Raw genomic sequence first — 12,999 nt, 5'->3', positions numbered from 1 at the left:
TTCACGCCAAGGGGCGCTAAACCTTGTCACCAATGATCGCCGCAGCCATCAAGCAACGTCAGCTCTCCAATGTCACTTCCGACTCACCAACTTCAATAATTACAATACCAATACAAGGCAATACCATGTACTATTATGATTTTCCCTGACATTAGAATCCGCTCTATCACCTACTCACTCGACTATCACGAAGCAACGTGAATATTCACCTCCTCCGGGGATCTGCAACCAACTACCTCCTACTTAGCCAACGATTCCCGGTACCTACAAAACCATATCCACGCCCACTCCCTTGACCACCGATTTTCAACTTCCAAGATCCTCAGGGGGCCTTCAACCAACACAGAAACGAAAAAAAAACACACGCTACATAACACCACACACTCCCGCATCGCCCGTCCACCCATTCCACCATGCCCGTCCCGTCCCTCTACGAGCTCGCCAAAACGCGGCTCATCCAAAACGTACACCTCCTGACCGACATATCCGACCTACCCTACGACTTCCTCGCTCCCATCCTCCGCAACATCCAGAACCCCTCCCAGCTCCTCGAGCTCGAGGCCAACTCTCCGCAGATCGTGGGCGAGACCGGCGAGATCTGGCTGCGGTTCATCAAGCGCGACATCCCGAACTGGGACAAGAAGACCATCACGCCTCGGGACCCTCGGAACTGGAGCAAGGCGTATAGGAAGCTGAAGAGGGAGGCGGAGAGGGAGAGGGAGGAGGACGAGGAGAAGTTGAAGCAGCAGATGCGCGCGCTGCAGCAGAACAGGCAGGGGAACCAGACGAAGATTATCGAGAGTAGGGTCCCGCTTGATCCGTCAGCGAGGTCGAGGGGATTCGCGTTTGGGTCGCGGGGTGGTGGTGGAGGAGGAGGATGGGGGAGCGGCAGTGGTTGGGGATCTGGTGCGCCGACGAAGACGGGGAAGGTCGCGTTTGATAAGCTGAGGAGGGGGATATTCGACCAAAAGAGAGCGGCTCCCAAGGCTGCGATGATGCCTGCACATGTTCTGGCCCAGCGAAGAGGAACCGTCGCGCAGGCTCCTGCGAGAATGTTGAGGCTGGCTGAGAATCAACAAGGTGCCCCATCATCATCTCGACCGCAACAACAACGCCCACAGGAAAGCAGCAATGCTGGTGCTGATAGACCACAACGACCTACTCTGCAAGGCAGGAGTTTCAATGCGCCCAAGCCCCATGCCCAACCTCCACCCGTACAACCACAAGGGAAACGGAAACGAGAGGAACCAAACATGTTCATGCAACGGAAGAAGAGATAATCCATCCATCATAAGCAATATTTACAGCGTATCGTATTTTCGGGAGTCTTATAGCATATTCACATCTGCAAACGGAAAGGTAGTTCAGGTCTGACATATTCAGCGCTACAGGGGTATTCAAACATGTTTAGGAGTTACAGCATTATTTTGCGCGGCGCACGAGATGGACATCTTTAGATTTGGTTCTCGTAGCGTCGGCAGCGTCTAGTTGGGTAAATAGGTATCCAATATCCACAACATATCTTCATCCCATAAAGTCTTGACGTAAAGATCGCTAATCTCACTTTTTGCAAATTCGTCGACCATCAAATCAAGTGACCTACTACATCCGGTCCTACTACTACTCTCAACCCACACTCGTGAAGAATCATTTCAAAAACGCGAACAAAGCTCACTGCAGACGCAAGGCACCTCCACTTTCTCAAGGAATCGAAGTCCGGTGTTCTCCGTCAAAAATACCACATCAAATCTAATTAAATCAAGAATTCGCAAGAAAACACCCACGTTGAGATTTCATGTATAATTCATTTCATGTCAATATTATTGATTGACACAGTGAAGTTAAGGTCCCTTTCCCCCTCCACGTATTTAATCTCGGGCAAGGGAAGCGTAAGAGAAGGGAGGTTATGAGTTTGAGTTTGTGATTGAGGTAGGGTCGGTCGAGTTATCTATCTATTCGACGGAACATTCGTCGTTGCAAAGGGAATAGTTTCATGTACGTGGTGCAGGGAGAACAACCACATCTCGCGTGAGGATAGGTGGATGGCTGTTCATATATGTATGCGGGAGGGACGGTGGTGGAAGTCGGTTTAGTTGCCGCCACGGAGCGCGAGGACCAGGTGGAGAGTGGCACCGCCTTCGAGGCTGTAGTCTGCGGCGGTCTTGTCGTCGGCCCTGTTGTTCACCAATCGTCAGTATTTCTGTTGTTTGAGAGAATAGAAAAGCGGTATGTGATGGGTGGTAGTTGGGGAACGTACATCTGCTTTCCACCGAAGATGAGTCGCTGCTGCGCGGGCGGGATTCCTTCCTTCTCCTCGACGCGCTCCTTTATCCTCGAGACCTGATTTCGCCTTCTGTCAGCTGGGGTTGTCCTCATCCATATCTGCGATGTAAACTCCTTCCTAGTCCACTCTTTCGCCGCGGGGATAGAACAGCGGTAGACCATCTTCGATTAGAAACACTTCCAGCACACCCTCAATCCACGGTTATCTCGCAAGATGCGAATATTCGTACCTTATAGTCAGGCTCGATGTCAAGCTCGATCTCCTTGCCGGTGAGCGTTCGCACCCTATGGAAGACGTGATTAGCAATCAATTCAACCTGTTCAATCTACAGCCAGCATTCGCAGCTTCACTCTCCAAATCAGAAGTCTTGGAGGAGTGGAGTCGTATGCAATGCCATGAGAACTCACTTGATCTGCATCGTGTCTTATGTTCTTGAGCTCCTAGCTATGGCGTGTTGGAGTAAAGCGGTGAGACGGAAGCTCTGGACTGCTTGTTCTTCGAGTAGGGAGGCCCCTAGGTGATGCCTGGAGCAGAGTAGGTTGTGAATGCGGAGGAGAAACGTATGAAGAGCGAACCCGGTGGGTTGAAGTTGTGTGGTTGTGCTTCGTCTCAGGCGGCAGTCTGATTGTGTCTGGATACAATACCTCAGATAGTGGGGCACGTGGCACGGACCATACGTGGGGTGGTGTGGCGCAATCATACTGTACAAGTGTGATTGTGGCGTTTCTCAGTTTGGCCATTATTTCTCCTCATAGACAATTATGCAAATCGGATAACAATTCGATCTAGAACTGTCAAAACAAGAATGTACTAGTACGGAACATGGATAATAGATGAAATCTGTTAGGGAGGGTCAATTGATTGGGCCATAACATCCACAGCTATAGTCTCAGGGTTTATCAAATTAACTGTGTGCCTCAGACTTCAGTCATCACACTGTGCAAACATAGAAATCACATTTCATGCACATGTGCATTATATGTTCGAATTTCGATTCTCCACCCAACGATCGACCAATCAATGGCCCATACCACTATAGCTAAAATACATGACGGGCGCAAGAATATGGACAAACGAAACGAAAGAGTGATGCTCGAAGCATCCCATTCATGTGGACGACAGTCCTCCCTCTCTAAGGCATAGGATCTCTATGAGCCTTGCCTGCCCAGTAGGAAAATAACCCAGGGTATATGTGGAGTAAATATGCAAATTTCAGCCAACAGGGAAAAGTACGGGGATCACCGCCCCGACCAAACAATCATAGCGTATTCCTGAAAGAACCACTTCTGCAGCTCCGAGACAAATATGAAAAAATGTGACCCCAAACCAACCATTTCTAAATGCAGGAGACAGTACCGAACTATTCCAAAGTTGTGACGTCGGCGTCAGTAAAGAATTAAAATAAATGTAAGGATATCGCAGATACCATAGATATGAATGAAATTAGAAAACCTTATCGACGAATTTCAGACGATGCAGAAGGATATAGGAACCAGGATCGATGCATGGAACAAGCGCACGAGTGGGGTATGCTAGGGAGAGAAACGTATCATATAGCGTTCCAGGCACGAGATAACCTAGGTCCAGGAAAGTGATTGTGTCGCGAAGTAAGACTCGAGGAATCCGGACCAGATAATCCCATCAAATGGGTACAAATAGCAAGTGAGATGAGCGGAAGCGATTCATGGAACCACGCAAGTGACGAATGAGTATGCACAAAACCATCGAATGAGAGGTAAAGCTGTGTTCTGCCAAACAAATTGGACATAATTGGACATAATTTGAACTTAAATCAAGCTCCAGAAGGTCGAGTATCCGGTTTTTTGTTGAATAAAACTCCAGATTGGGGGTTGATGAAGTCCTGTTGCATGGTCGGCGCGCGTGTACGTGGGCTGCATCCGGTTCGTTCGTGTAAGCCGGCCCCGGGATGTTGGCAACACAGTAGCGTTTCAGGTCCACGCATCACATTGATTGCCAGAGATACTTAATCTTTGAAAGAGCCGATAGGGACCGACGAAGCCTATTCGACAATTGAAATGAAGCGAGCAGACTGACATGGTGGTATAAGTATGACGACGACTCAGAATGCTATGCCTCAGCAAGCCAATAGCAGAAATAGATTCCGATGAGCCTGATGGATATGGCGTTTCAAGTGATAATGAATGATGAGCGCCAAGTGATTGCTGGTAAAGTCCATTCGTGAAATTAGATAATCCAAGAATTGAGATGAATGCCCAAGATGAAAGCGTAATCAGCCGTGATGACGGGAATAATTGGAAGCGCATGCGACACTCAATGAGCAATCTCTCGTGGACCAGCCGGACCGGAGATTCCTGCAAAGATAGCAGCACCCCATTATTGGCACAGCACGTTATTATTGCAGTGCAAACGACGTGGAAAGTAATTTTAAGCAAGATTGGATTGACTCCTCTGGCGGGGTGTTGGACCGTGCGACACTCGTGATTTCGTGGTTGAGGTGAGCGAAGTTTGTTGTGGAGCTCATCTCGCTTGCAAGTTGCAATGCCTGTCTCCCATCTGGCGCTGGTATTATCTGGCGAATCCAACTCGGAACGTGGCGTTCCTCGAGAATAACGTGCGAACCGGGCTAGGTCGAGGGGATGGAACTGCAGCCATGTGTGTGACGGCCGTTGCCGCTACAGTAACCGCTTTGCTCAATCCAGCGTCCCGAAAGCCTCCCCCCGAATTCGGTCATCATGCTGAAACCCCATCATCAATCTTACTGCCCGCCGACTTCCCGTTTAGGTGATGTTGGCACAGACCCCCGGTCATGGCTAGCCAACTGCTGGCGCGGCCCAGGTTGATGCGTTTCAGTTTGAATCGGCATGCTCGATGTTGTATGCGCTCGTTGTCGATATTCACGTGCTTCACTCTGCTCGTGTGATGGTGGTGGAGGAGGATATTGATGTTGCTGGCTTTCGTGTCCACGCATGGCCTGATAACGGTGTTCTGGTCCATCGGTTTGTTGTGCGCTCGACTCGCTATGTCCATGACTTGAGATCGTTCCTCGTCGACTCAAAGAACCGCTATCCGCCCCTCTCGTAGATGCGTCGGAACGGGCTCTGGCGTGCCCTCCCCGACCTCCTGGCGTTGACGTGGAAGACGTCGATATGTGTGAGAAAGATGGTGATGTGTAGGGCTGAGGTGCCGACGTTGGCGGCGGTGGTGGTGGGTGGCCACTCTGGTTTTTCCGCTTCTTTGGGGAGCTGGTATATTCTAGGTCAGACGCATGAGAGAGCGCACGTTGACGGGTGGTGGACGAAGGCGAGGCTTTGTATTTACCTGATGGTGTCGGAGGTGGATTCCCACTGGAGCTCTTTTCTCCTTGTGAAGATGGCGGGACCCAGTGGTGGAAATATATCGACGGGGATGCCTGTTCCTGTTGCGTGGATTGGCTCTGGACTTGTTGTACATTCGAAGTGGCAACTGGAGGCTGCTGAATGTGCATTTCGTTCGTTGTCAGTCTAGGGAGCTGGGTTTGCGGGGGAGCTCGAGGAGCAGATGTAGGAGCACCAACATGGCCTGTAGTTTGTGCGGCTCTTGCCCTTGGAGACAATGTGCCACTGCTAGCGTAGGAATTGGTAGAAAATGCAGCATGTTGCGGTTGAGGTGGTAAAGGCTGGCCAGGAAGCACTGAGGTGGGTGGTAAAACGGCCTGCGGTGTTGGAGGTACTGCTCCATACGCACCAGACTGGACCTGGCCGATTAGTCTCTGGTCACGACGGGCGTCTGGTGATTGTTGGAGCTGCTGAGGAGGTTGCTGCTGCTGCTGTTGCTGCTGCTGTTGCTGCAACTGAGCTGTGTATTGCTGGAGCCACTCCGCACTTAAGCTCGCCAACGTTCCCCCACCCAGGCCAGCAAATATCATGGGCACAAGCTGTGGCGGGATGCCACCTTGCATTGACTCTCGTAGCATCGACTGTTCGATCTTCCTTTGCTCAAGGCGCAGGCTCTCCTGGCGAGTCTTCTCTTCCTCTTGCTTCCTCTTGTCTTCTTCAGCTTTGGCTGCTAGCCAATTCCTCATACCATCTTCGCCACTTTGATACTGCGAAGGTGCCGGGGGTAACGAGCCTAGAGAAGATGAAATTGGAGGTGGTCCACGCCCAGGATCTGGCAGCGTCATCGCCGAGGGCGGAGGGAGTCCCCGGTGTGGCGTGCCCATACTGGAAGAGGCACTGTCCGGCAGTGAGGAAAGAAGTCCACCGTGAAGCTTTGGTGAGAATCGTGCGGACGAAGAAGAGTATGGTGGAGAGTAATCATGAGTCTTGTAATCGAAATCTGACTTGGTTGGTTTAGAAAGTGTGAGCAACATGAAGGGTGGTTGGAACTGAGCGAAAGGTGGGCATGGGAAAGTTCGACATCAGAATGACTGGTCGGGGAGCATCGAGAGCAAAACTTCCGGAAAGAGATGGACCAATATACATACTTATTCTCAAAGAAACTTCCCTGGGAGCAACGTGCACCTGTGGTCCAGAGCACCCAAAGGTTGCCTTCAGGACTAGGCTTAATGCTGTCAGGTACCGTAGGCCCACTTTGATTCGCGGGTAAAAACAAGGCTAGGTAGGGTTGATGGAATGAATGGGATGGTTACTGGCAAAGATGTCTGCAGTGAAGATCTCGGCCAGTAGTTGCTCGCGTGGACCGACCTTGGACGATCAGGACCGGGTTGAAGGGAGATAAAGAGGGTAGGAGTAGGAGAGGCAAAGGTGGAGAAGGTTGTAACGAGTGTACAAGAAGGGAAGCAGGCCGGCTACAGTTTGGCCAACCAACGAAGGCAAGGACGAATACGGCTGGGAGCTACCTCCTACGCCTAACAGCCAGAAGGAGGGTGCAGGCCGCACAGCAAGGTCACTCGGTGTGGCGTATAGCGGCGGGCGGTAGTGGGAATCGAAAAACAAGGATATGCATGAGCAGCAATAAGTTGCCGTCAGCGGTGAGGGATGAGGAGGGGAAAAGGGTCCGCGGTGGGCAGTCTTACAGTCTTACGTGCCTGGTGACGGTGATGGGTGATGGATGGACGATTGCTGCCCTCTTCGCCGCTCAACACTGCTCTGGCACGTCTGGTTCTGTTGCACACTAGTCGGCAGCTGTGGCGCTGGCGCCGGCTGCAAGCTACTTTTTTGACATGCGTCTGGCCAATTTAGAGGGATCCTAGAACTAGACTAACAAAAGTGCGTCGGCGGTAGCTGAAAGGTGCTGCTGCTGGTGCTGCTGCAGTAGTTCCTGTAGCATGGCTTGACAGTGGACTACTGTGGGAAGCATTACAGATTTGACGACTGCTTTCGATCAAACCAAGGCGACCCACCCAACAATATCGAGTATAAAATGGCCTGATAGTAGCGATCAAGAAGTGGGACTATGAGATAATGAGATAGGTCTGCTCGGACTCGCAATCTGGTGGGAAATGAAATTTCCATGCTGCCCATCGTTACTTGATTCGCGTTCTTCCATCACATTCGAGCATAAAGTCCTCCATGTATGTTTATCTCGTTCTCGTAAAATCGAAAGGACTTGGTTGGTAACTTGGTACTGCCCGTGCGGCCGTTATGCTCAATCGGGCATACCATTGCTGTTTCTGACCATAGCCGTACATAATACATAAACCAAGTCAGTCCTCAACTCCATGGGCAACCGCACAATTTCGGAACATGATGGATTAGTATAGCAGCACGCTGTCCGATTGATGCTTTGCCGCCTCCTGCCCTGCCATGCAGTACCGTTTCTGTGCAGTTATTCTCGGGATCCTGGTGCCGGTGGCTGGTGGCTCGTGGAATTAAAGGTAAACCAGTGGACATGGGCTGGAAACTTGAACCGCGGCCCAGGACAGGACCAGGACCAAGAGGCAGGGTCAAAAACGTTCGGGAGGAAGCGAGCGCAATTCTCTGGAAGATTAACGCCCTACCGCACGGACGCAGGCTGCACTGCTTTGAGCACATAAATCTTGTTCGAGGCTGCTGGAGGGGGAAATGAAGGGTGACAACTACTGTGTCAGACATCTACTGTGTGATAAACACGAATCCCAAAGCAGCAGTACGAAATGAAGTTTGCATGTTGGTGGAGCCGCTGTGTATCAACACGAAACTGGCGACAGGAGTACGCAAAAGAGGACACGCAGCCGTACGTTGGCAGGGCACCCATGAGCAGGACTCAGCTCCGAGAGCGAATGACAGTCCTAAATAGGCAATGCCTACACTGTATGCCATCATGGCCAACGGTGGGCGTCTAATGAGTTTTCTCTCTCTCTGTTACAAGGCAGGGAAGCACCGCTGTGGCACGCAAACAAGTTAATACTGCCAGCCTCGAGCTGAACCTTACCTACCGAGTACAAGTACTTGTATGGATCGACAGAGGGAGGCGAGCGCCGGAGCGAATCGACCAGAGCAACGATCGTCAACATGATACTAGGTCGCGGCAGAACGTGAGATATGCACCTGTAGTTGATGAATTGCTATCCATGAGTGGTCGAGAATGTTAGGATTGTGGTATGTTCTGGAGATGTACGACTGGAGGATCTGGCGACGATCGCACCCAGCTTGCGTCTTAGCAGGGTCCCGTGGACGGTGCAATGCTGACTGGCGACTGAATGGTGGACTATGACTATGATGTGTACATACACAGTACATTTTGTGTAGACGCACGCCTGGATACGTACAGGATACGTACCTAATCACTGCAGATGATTGTAGGTGGCCCAAGTGAGGGGCCGTTGGAGAGAATCGGGGTTGCGCAATCACCGGGCGCCTGGCTCCGGTGTGAACGATCGACTGAGCAGTTAAATTTCTCCGTGCAAGCTCTCGCACTTTGCCTATTGCAATGTTGACTGGGATCAAGGTGAAACGCGTGGCGCCCCAGATCAGGCCATGGGGATCTTCTGAACGAGATGGGAGATGGCGGCCGCTGGGGATCTAGACGCCCAGCCAATCACGCACGTCCCCAGGGCTATGATGCGGCCCCCGATGAGAACCTCCACATGAACGAACAACAGCCGCGAACTTGGTCTCCCTCTTTGAAGACAGGACAGGGCAGGGCCATGACAAAGGTGCATTGGGACATGGACCCTCAAGAAAATTAACACAATGGGTACTTGCAATGGCAAGCCCGTCGTTAGCTGCCGTAATCAGTACAATGCCTGGCCGAATGGAGCAATTACGGGCCTTTTTCTTTCTCAGCAAACCTTAAAAATCTTGTAATCTTCAAAACCTGCTTCTCTTCGCTCGAATCCCTTCCCCTCCGTGCTTAATCGAGACGGGTTATAGGACTGGGTAGGGCGTATTCGTCCATACGACGGCAGAGTTAAACAAGATTACAAGACAGAACTGGATAAGTGCCGTCTAGCCCAGTAGCCTCTTTCGACGCGGGAAGGCTCGCTTCCCAAGTAATCCTTTCAGTGTGGCGTATTGCCTCTTTGGGAGGTGAACGAATTCTACGAGCTAAGAACGTGGGTTCCTCCTTTCATGATACATAATCCAGGCGAGATTAACTATTTTGATGACCGAGGTTACCTACGGTTAAGCTCCCAAATCTTGAATCATGCTGCCCTGCCGGGCATCAAAACTTGCTTTCATGGATGCATCTGTGGTTACTCGGATGATTATGGCTGGGACACGATGCGGTGCCAATGGCGAAATGTTGTTGTTTCCCTCGCATCGCATCATTGACACGGGAAACCAAGGAATGCGGTCCCACGCGGACGAAGCTGACGAAGCGACCAAGGAAGAGGAGCACAGGAGGAAGACGCCGTGCCTTCTCTTCGAACGACAAGCGCATGAGGCGTTCCGAGCTACTCTTGCGAGCGTTGGCTATCCATCATCTGGAGCAATACGAGTGAGCGAGGCGTGCAGCACTGCAGCAGAAAGATGGAGAATGTGGAAATTGAATGGCCGGTGGAGGTGTAGACGGTATGCAGTCCGGCTCTTCTCGTTCATCGTTCGGTGACCGGACACGCATTACTACAAAGTTGGGCTGAGTTCGGAGTAGTGCGCCTGCTCGGTCGCTACCGCAATGCAAGTCGTTATGCTGAGCTGGACAGCGGAGCCGAAATGGAATGTACACACGGGGTGTCGCTCCGTTTAGCAAAGGGCCCGAACGTGGAAGCCGACGGGAGCTCTACTGGTAGTGTGTCCTCCAATCTGCCTAGTAACTGTCTACGCTGTGCGTACGACTGAATTCACGCGTCTAATTGCTGCCATCGTGGCCCGTATGCCTCCGCCTTGTCGATCCAAACCTAGAAGAGCAATCGATCCATCCCGTTCCGGCTCGAATGAGTGAAGGGTGGGTTGTAAATTTGCTCCTGCAGGGACAACAACGGCGGCCTGTCTGGTGAACAGAGCTAGGCAACGCAAGAACGCGCGAGTCTACAGACTCTACACCAAGTAGCTGGCTCCACATGGGAAGGGGAAACGATTGCGAAGGTGGGGGAGGCCGCTAGGAACGGTGGAGTACCGTGTAGAGTTTGCTATTCTTGCAAGGCAGTTTGTCTTGTTTGAGCGGTAGTCAGGTAGATCACCTCGCCTCACCATGAGAATCAGACCATAGATCGGCGCTGTGTCCATACATTCGTGTATGCTGGCGTCCCGGGTCCGGTACACCAGCCGCTTCCCTTGATCCACAGGCATCGAGGCATCAGAGGACTTGTGGATAGGCTCAGCCACGAGTTACGATTCTCTCTCTGCAGCGCGAATGCAGTAAAGTGCATGTATCCATTCTCGGTCCGCCCGAAAGGGAACCATGATGGATGATGATTCGATTGAGGCGAAAACATAATGTTTGATTGATAGTGCGGCGAGGCGAGGTAGTGCCTTGCTGCCTGGCTGTGTGCATTTTGCTTGCGTTGCACATGCTAATCATTTACGAGACAGGAAATCAAGGGCATCTTTTGGGGGGAAACAGCTAAATGGATTATTGGATGATTTGGATAGATAGGATGAATGCAACGAAAGAGTCATCACTGATGATGTGAGGGAAATGAGATGGATGGAGCAGGTGGGAAAGGCGAGAGATGGGGAAATTTCCTGAACGGCAAGAAATGACGAGATGGCGGGTTCCTTTCCTCATTTTCGCCACCACAAACAAAACCACACTACATACGACACACCCCATTCATCCAATTCACCAGACACTACTACCACCACCACTACCATCATCACCATCATCATCAATACTACACAATTTCCACTAACGGTACCTCCACCCGTCTACTTCTTCTCGCCCCCCTTCGCTTGCTGTTTCCATTGCGCTCAAATAGTCAGTCCTTGCGAGGGCCTTGAACACATTGAGCATCGAGTATTCTTTCCCTCCGATACCTACCATTTGCCTCCTCCGTTGCCAGATAGGGAACAATCGCCATCAAACAATCCCATGCCCCAGATTACCCAATTCGAGATCCTGATATCCTCCCAATGCGTGGCGTTCTTCTACTTGCATCCAAGTCTCACAAAATGTTCTGCACCGAACACACAACATGCAACACCACGCTTTGTACCGACGATATCGACTAATCGATGCAAAGAATCAACACTGGACGGTAAGGATGCGAGGATAATGCAACATCATCTCTCACTCTTCCCAATTGAACCACGGTACGCCACAACCTGGGCAGTCTGAGGAGAGAAGCAAAGCAAAGAACCTGACAGCAGTGCAAAAGAGCAGAGCATAGATCTTAGACAATAATGAAGCTCCTGAACAATTACCTAACATTAGATACTCGTACCCGTATTCTCTGAACACATGTCGAGATGAAATTGGGCATAACTTCAAAAGAACAAATTAACTCGCGATATATTTAGCTACAGACGCCCAATCCCGACAACGTCATGGCATTTCGACACACATATATGTAACAATCCCACTCTGACTGGACTGCATTCGGAGCCCACTGAACATCACTTCCTCTTCTGAACCACCGACCGACCGACCGGGGACAGCCAATGTCTCAACCGTAAACTCGACTCGTACCGTACCGTCCACCCACCCACACCTCTTCCCTCCCCGACCAGGCGTTGGGTGCCCTGCGGTGCGGTGCGAGCGGTTGTCAGCATGCGCAAACCCAACCAATTGTCCCTCTCCCGGAATCCATCCCATCCCCCAACGCCTTGCCGATCGACATGCAAGCGAACAGGGAGGCTTGCATGTTCTGCGTTGCGATTCGATTCGCGAGGCTTGGGGTGCTGGCCACTCACGCCGTTGGGTTCCCTTCCCGCGCTTCGTACCGGTAGCTACTCCTACTCCTAAGTAGCTTGGTTTCCAGATGTACGTGTAGGTTGTGACCTTCCGATACTGATCAATTTCGAACAAGTGACGCTGCCTCAAATAATGAGCGAGACATTATTAACTTTTTTCTTCCCGGATCTACGCAACACACACTGAATACGATAGGGTCTTCATAACCAACATACTCGTACGAGTTAGGTTCAAAAACCAGTGCCCTCATTGGGACAATAGGCAAACTTGGTTCTCTTCACTGCTCCAGAGCATCGCTTGAGAACCAGCACAAACTATCGCGACATTATAGATTATCACTACATAAAGTATACTATGTTATATAGCCAGTTGTATAGTTCAGCCACTTTTACCATTCCATCCCATCTAGTCCGTCCCCCACCCCTCATCTCCCTGCTGCGCATTCGCATTCGCATGACCAAAAACGGAAAAGGACAAAATAAGGTATCTTTTTTGAATGGACTCTCTCTCTCTTTCTC

At 51.1% G+C, this 12,999-nt stretch overlaps 4 protein-coding genes across 4 annotated transcripts; 2 read left to right on the top strand and 2 right to left on the bottom strand.

Moving 5' to 3' along the window:
* The first annotated feature begins 64 nt into the window (after window positions 1-64).
* On the top strand, window positions 65-1,575 carry BU24DRAFT_425821 (uncharacterized protein). The gene has a single exon (XM_033528827.1). It carries the CDS (start codon window positions 414-416, stop codon window positions 1,278-1,280), a length of 867 nt encoding a protein of 288 aa, XP_033380338.1. The 5' UTR covers window positions 65-413; the 3' UTR covers window positions 1,281-1,575.
* Window positions 1,576-2,089: 514 nt separating this feature from the next.
* On the bottom strand, window positions 2,090-2,702 carry BU24DRAFT_435449 (ubiquitin; the record flags this gene model as incomplete). Its single annotated transcript, XM_033530095.1, has 4 exons — window positions 2,090-2,174; window positions 2,258-2,340; window positions 2,514-2,568; window positions 2,692-2,702. The coding sequence occupies 4 exons, from the start codon at window positions 2,700-2,702 to the stop codon at window positions 2,090-2,092; spliced, it is 234 nt and encodes a 77-aa protein (XP_033380337.1).
* A 2,093-nt stretch (window positions 2,703-4,795) lies between these two features.
* BU24DRAFT_267501 (uncharacterized protein) lies at window positions 4,796-6,908 on the bottom strand. The gene is made up of 3 exons (XM_033522564.1): window positions 6,729-6,908; window positions 5,820-6,584; window positions 4,796-5,735 (listed from the first exon to the last, which is right to left on the bottom strand). The coding sequence occupies exons 2-3, from the start codon at window positions 6,462-6,464 to the stop codon at window positions 5,022-5,024; spliced, it is 1,359 nt and encodes a 452-aa protein (XP_033380336.1). The 5' UTR covers window positions 6,465-6,584; window positions 6,729-6,908; the 3' UTR covers window positions 4,796-5,021.
* A 4,218-nt stretch (window positions 6,909-11,126) lies between these two features.
* BU24DRAFT_267434 (uncharacterized protein) lies at window positions 11,127-12,008 on the top strand. The gene has a single exon (XM_033522563.1). The coding sequence runs from the start codon at window positions 11,336-11,338 to the stop codon at window positions 11,903-11,905; it is 570 nt and encodes a 189-aa protein (XP_033380335.1). The 5' UTR covers window positions 11,127-11,335; the 3' UTR covers window positions 11,906-12,008.
* The last annotated feature ends 991 nt before the right edge of the window (window positions 12,009-12,999 follow it).

The sequence above is a fragment of the Aaosphaeria arxii genome (genome assembly GCF_010015735.1).
Source record: "Aaosphaeria arxii CBS 175.79 unplaced genomic scaffold BU24scaffold_8, whole genome shotgun sequence".
Classification (NCBI taxonomy): Eukaryota; Fungi; Ascomycota; class Dothideomycetes; order Pleosporales; genus Aaosphaeria; species Aaosphaeria arxii.
This window is presented reverse-complemented; position numbering and strand designations above follow the sequence as displayed.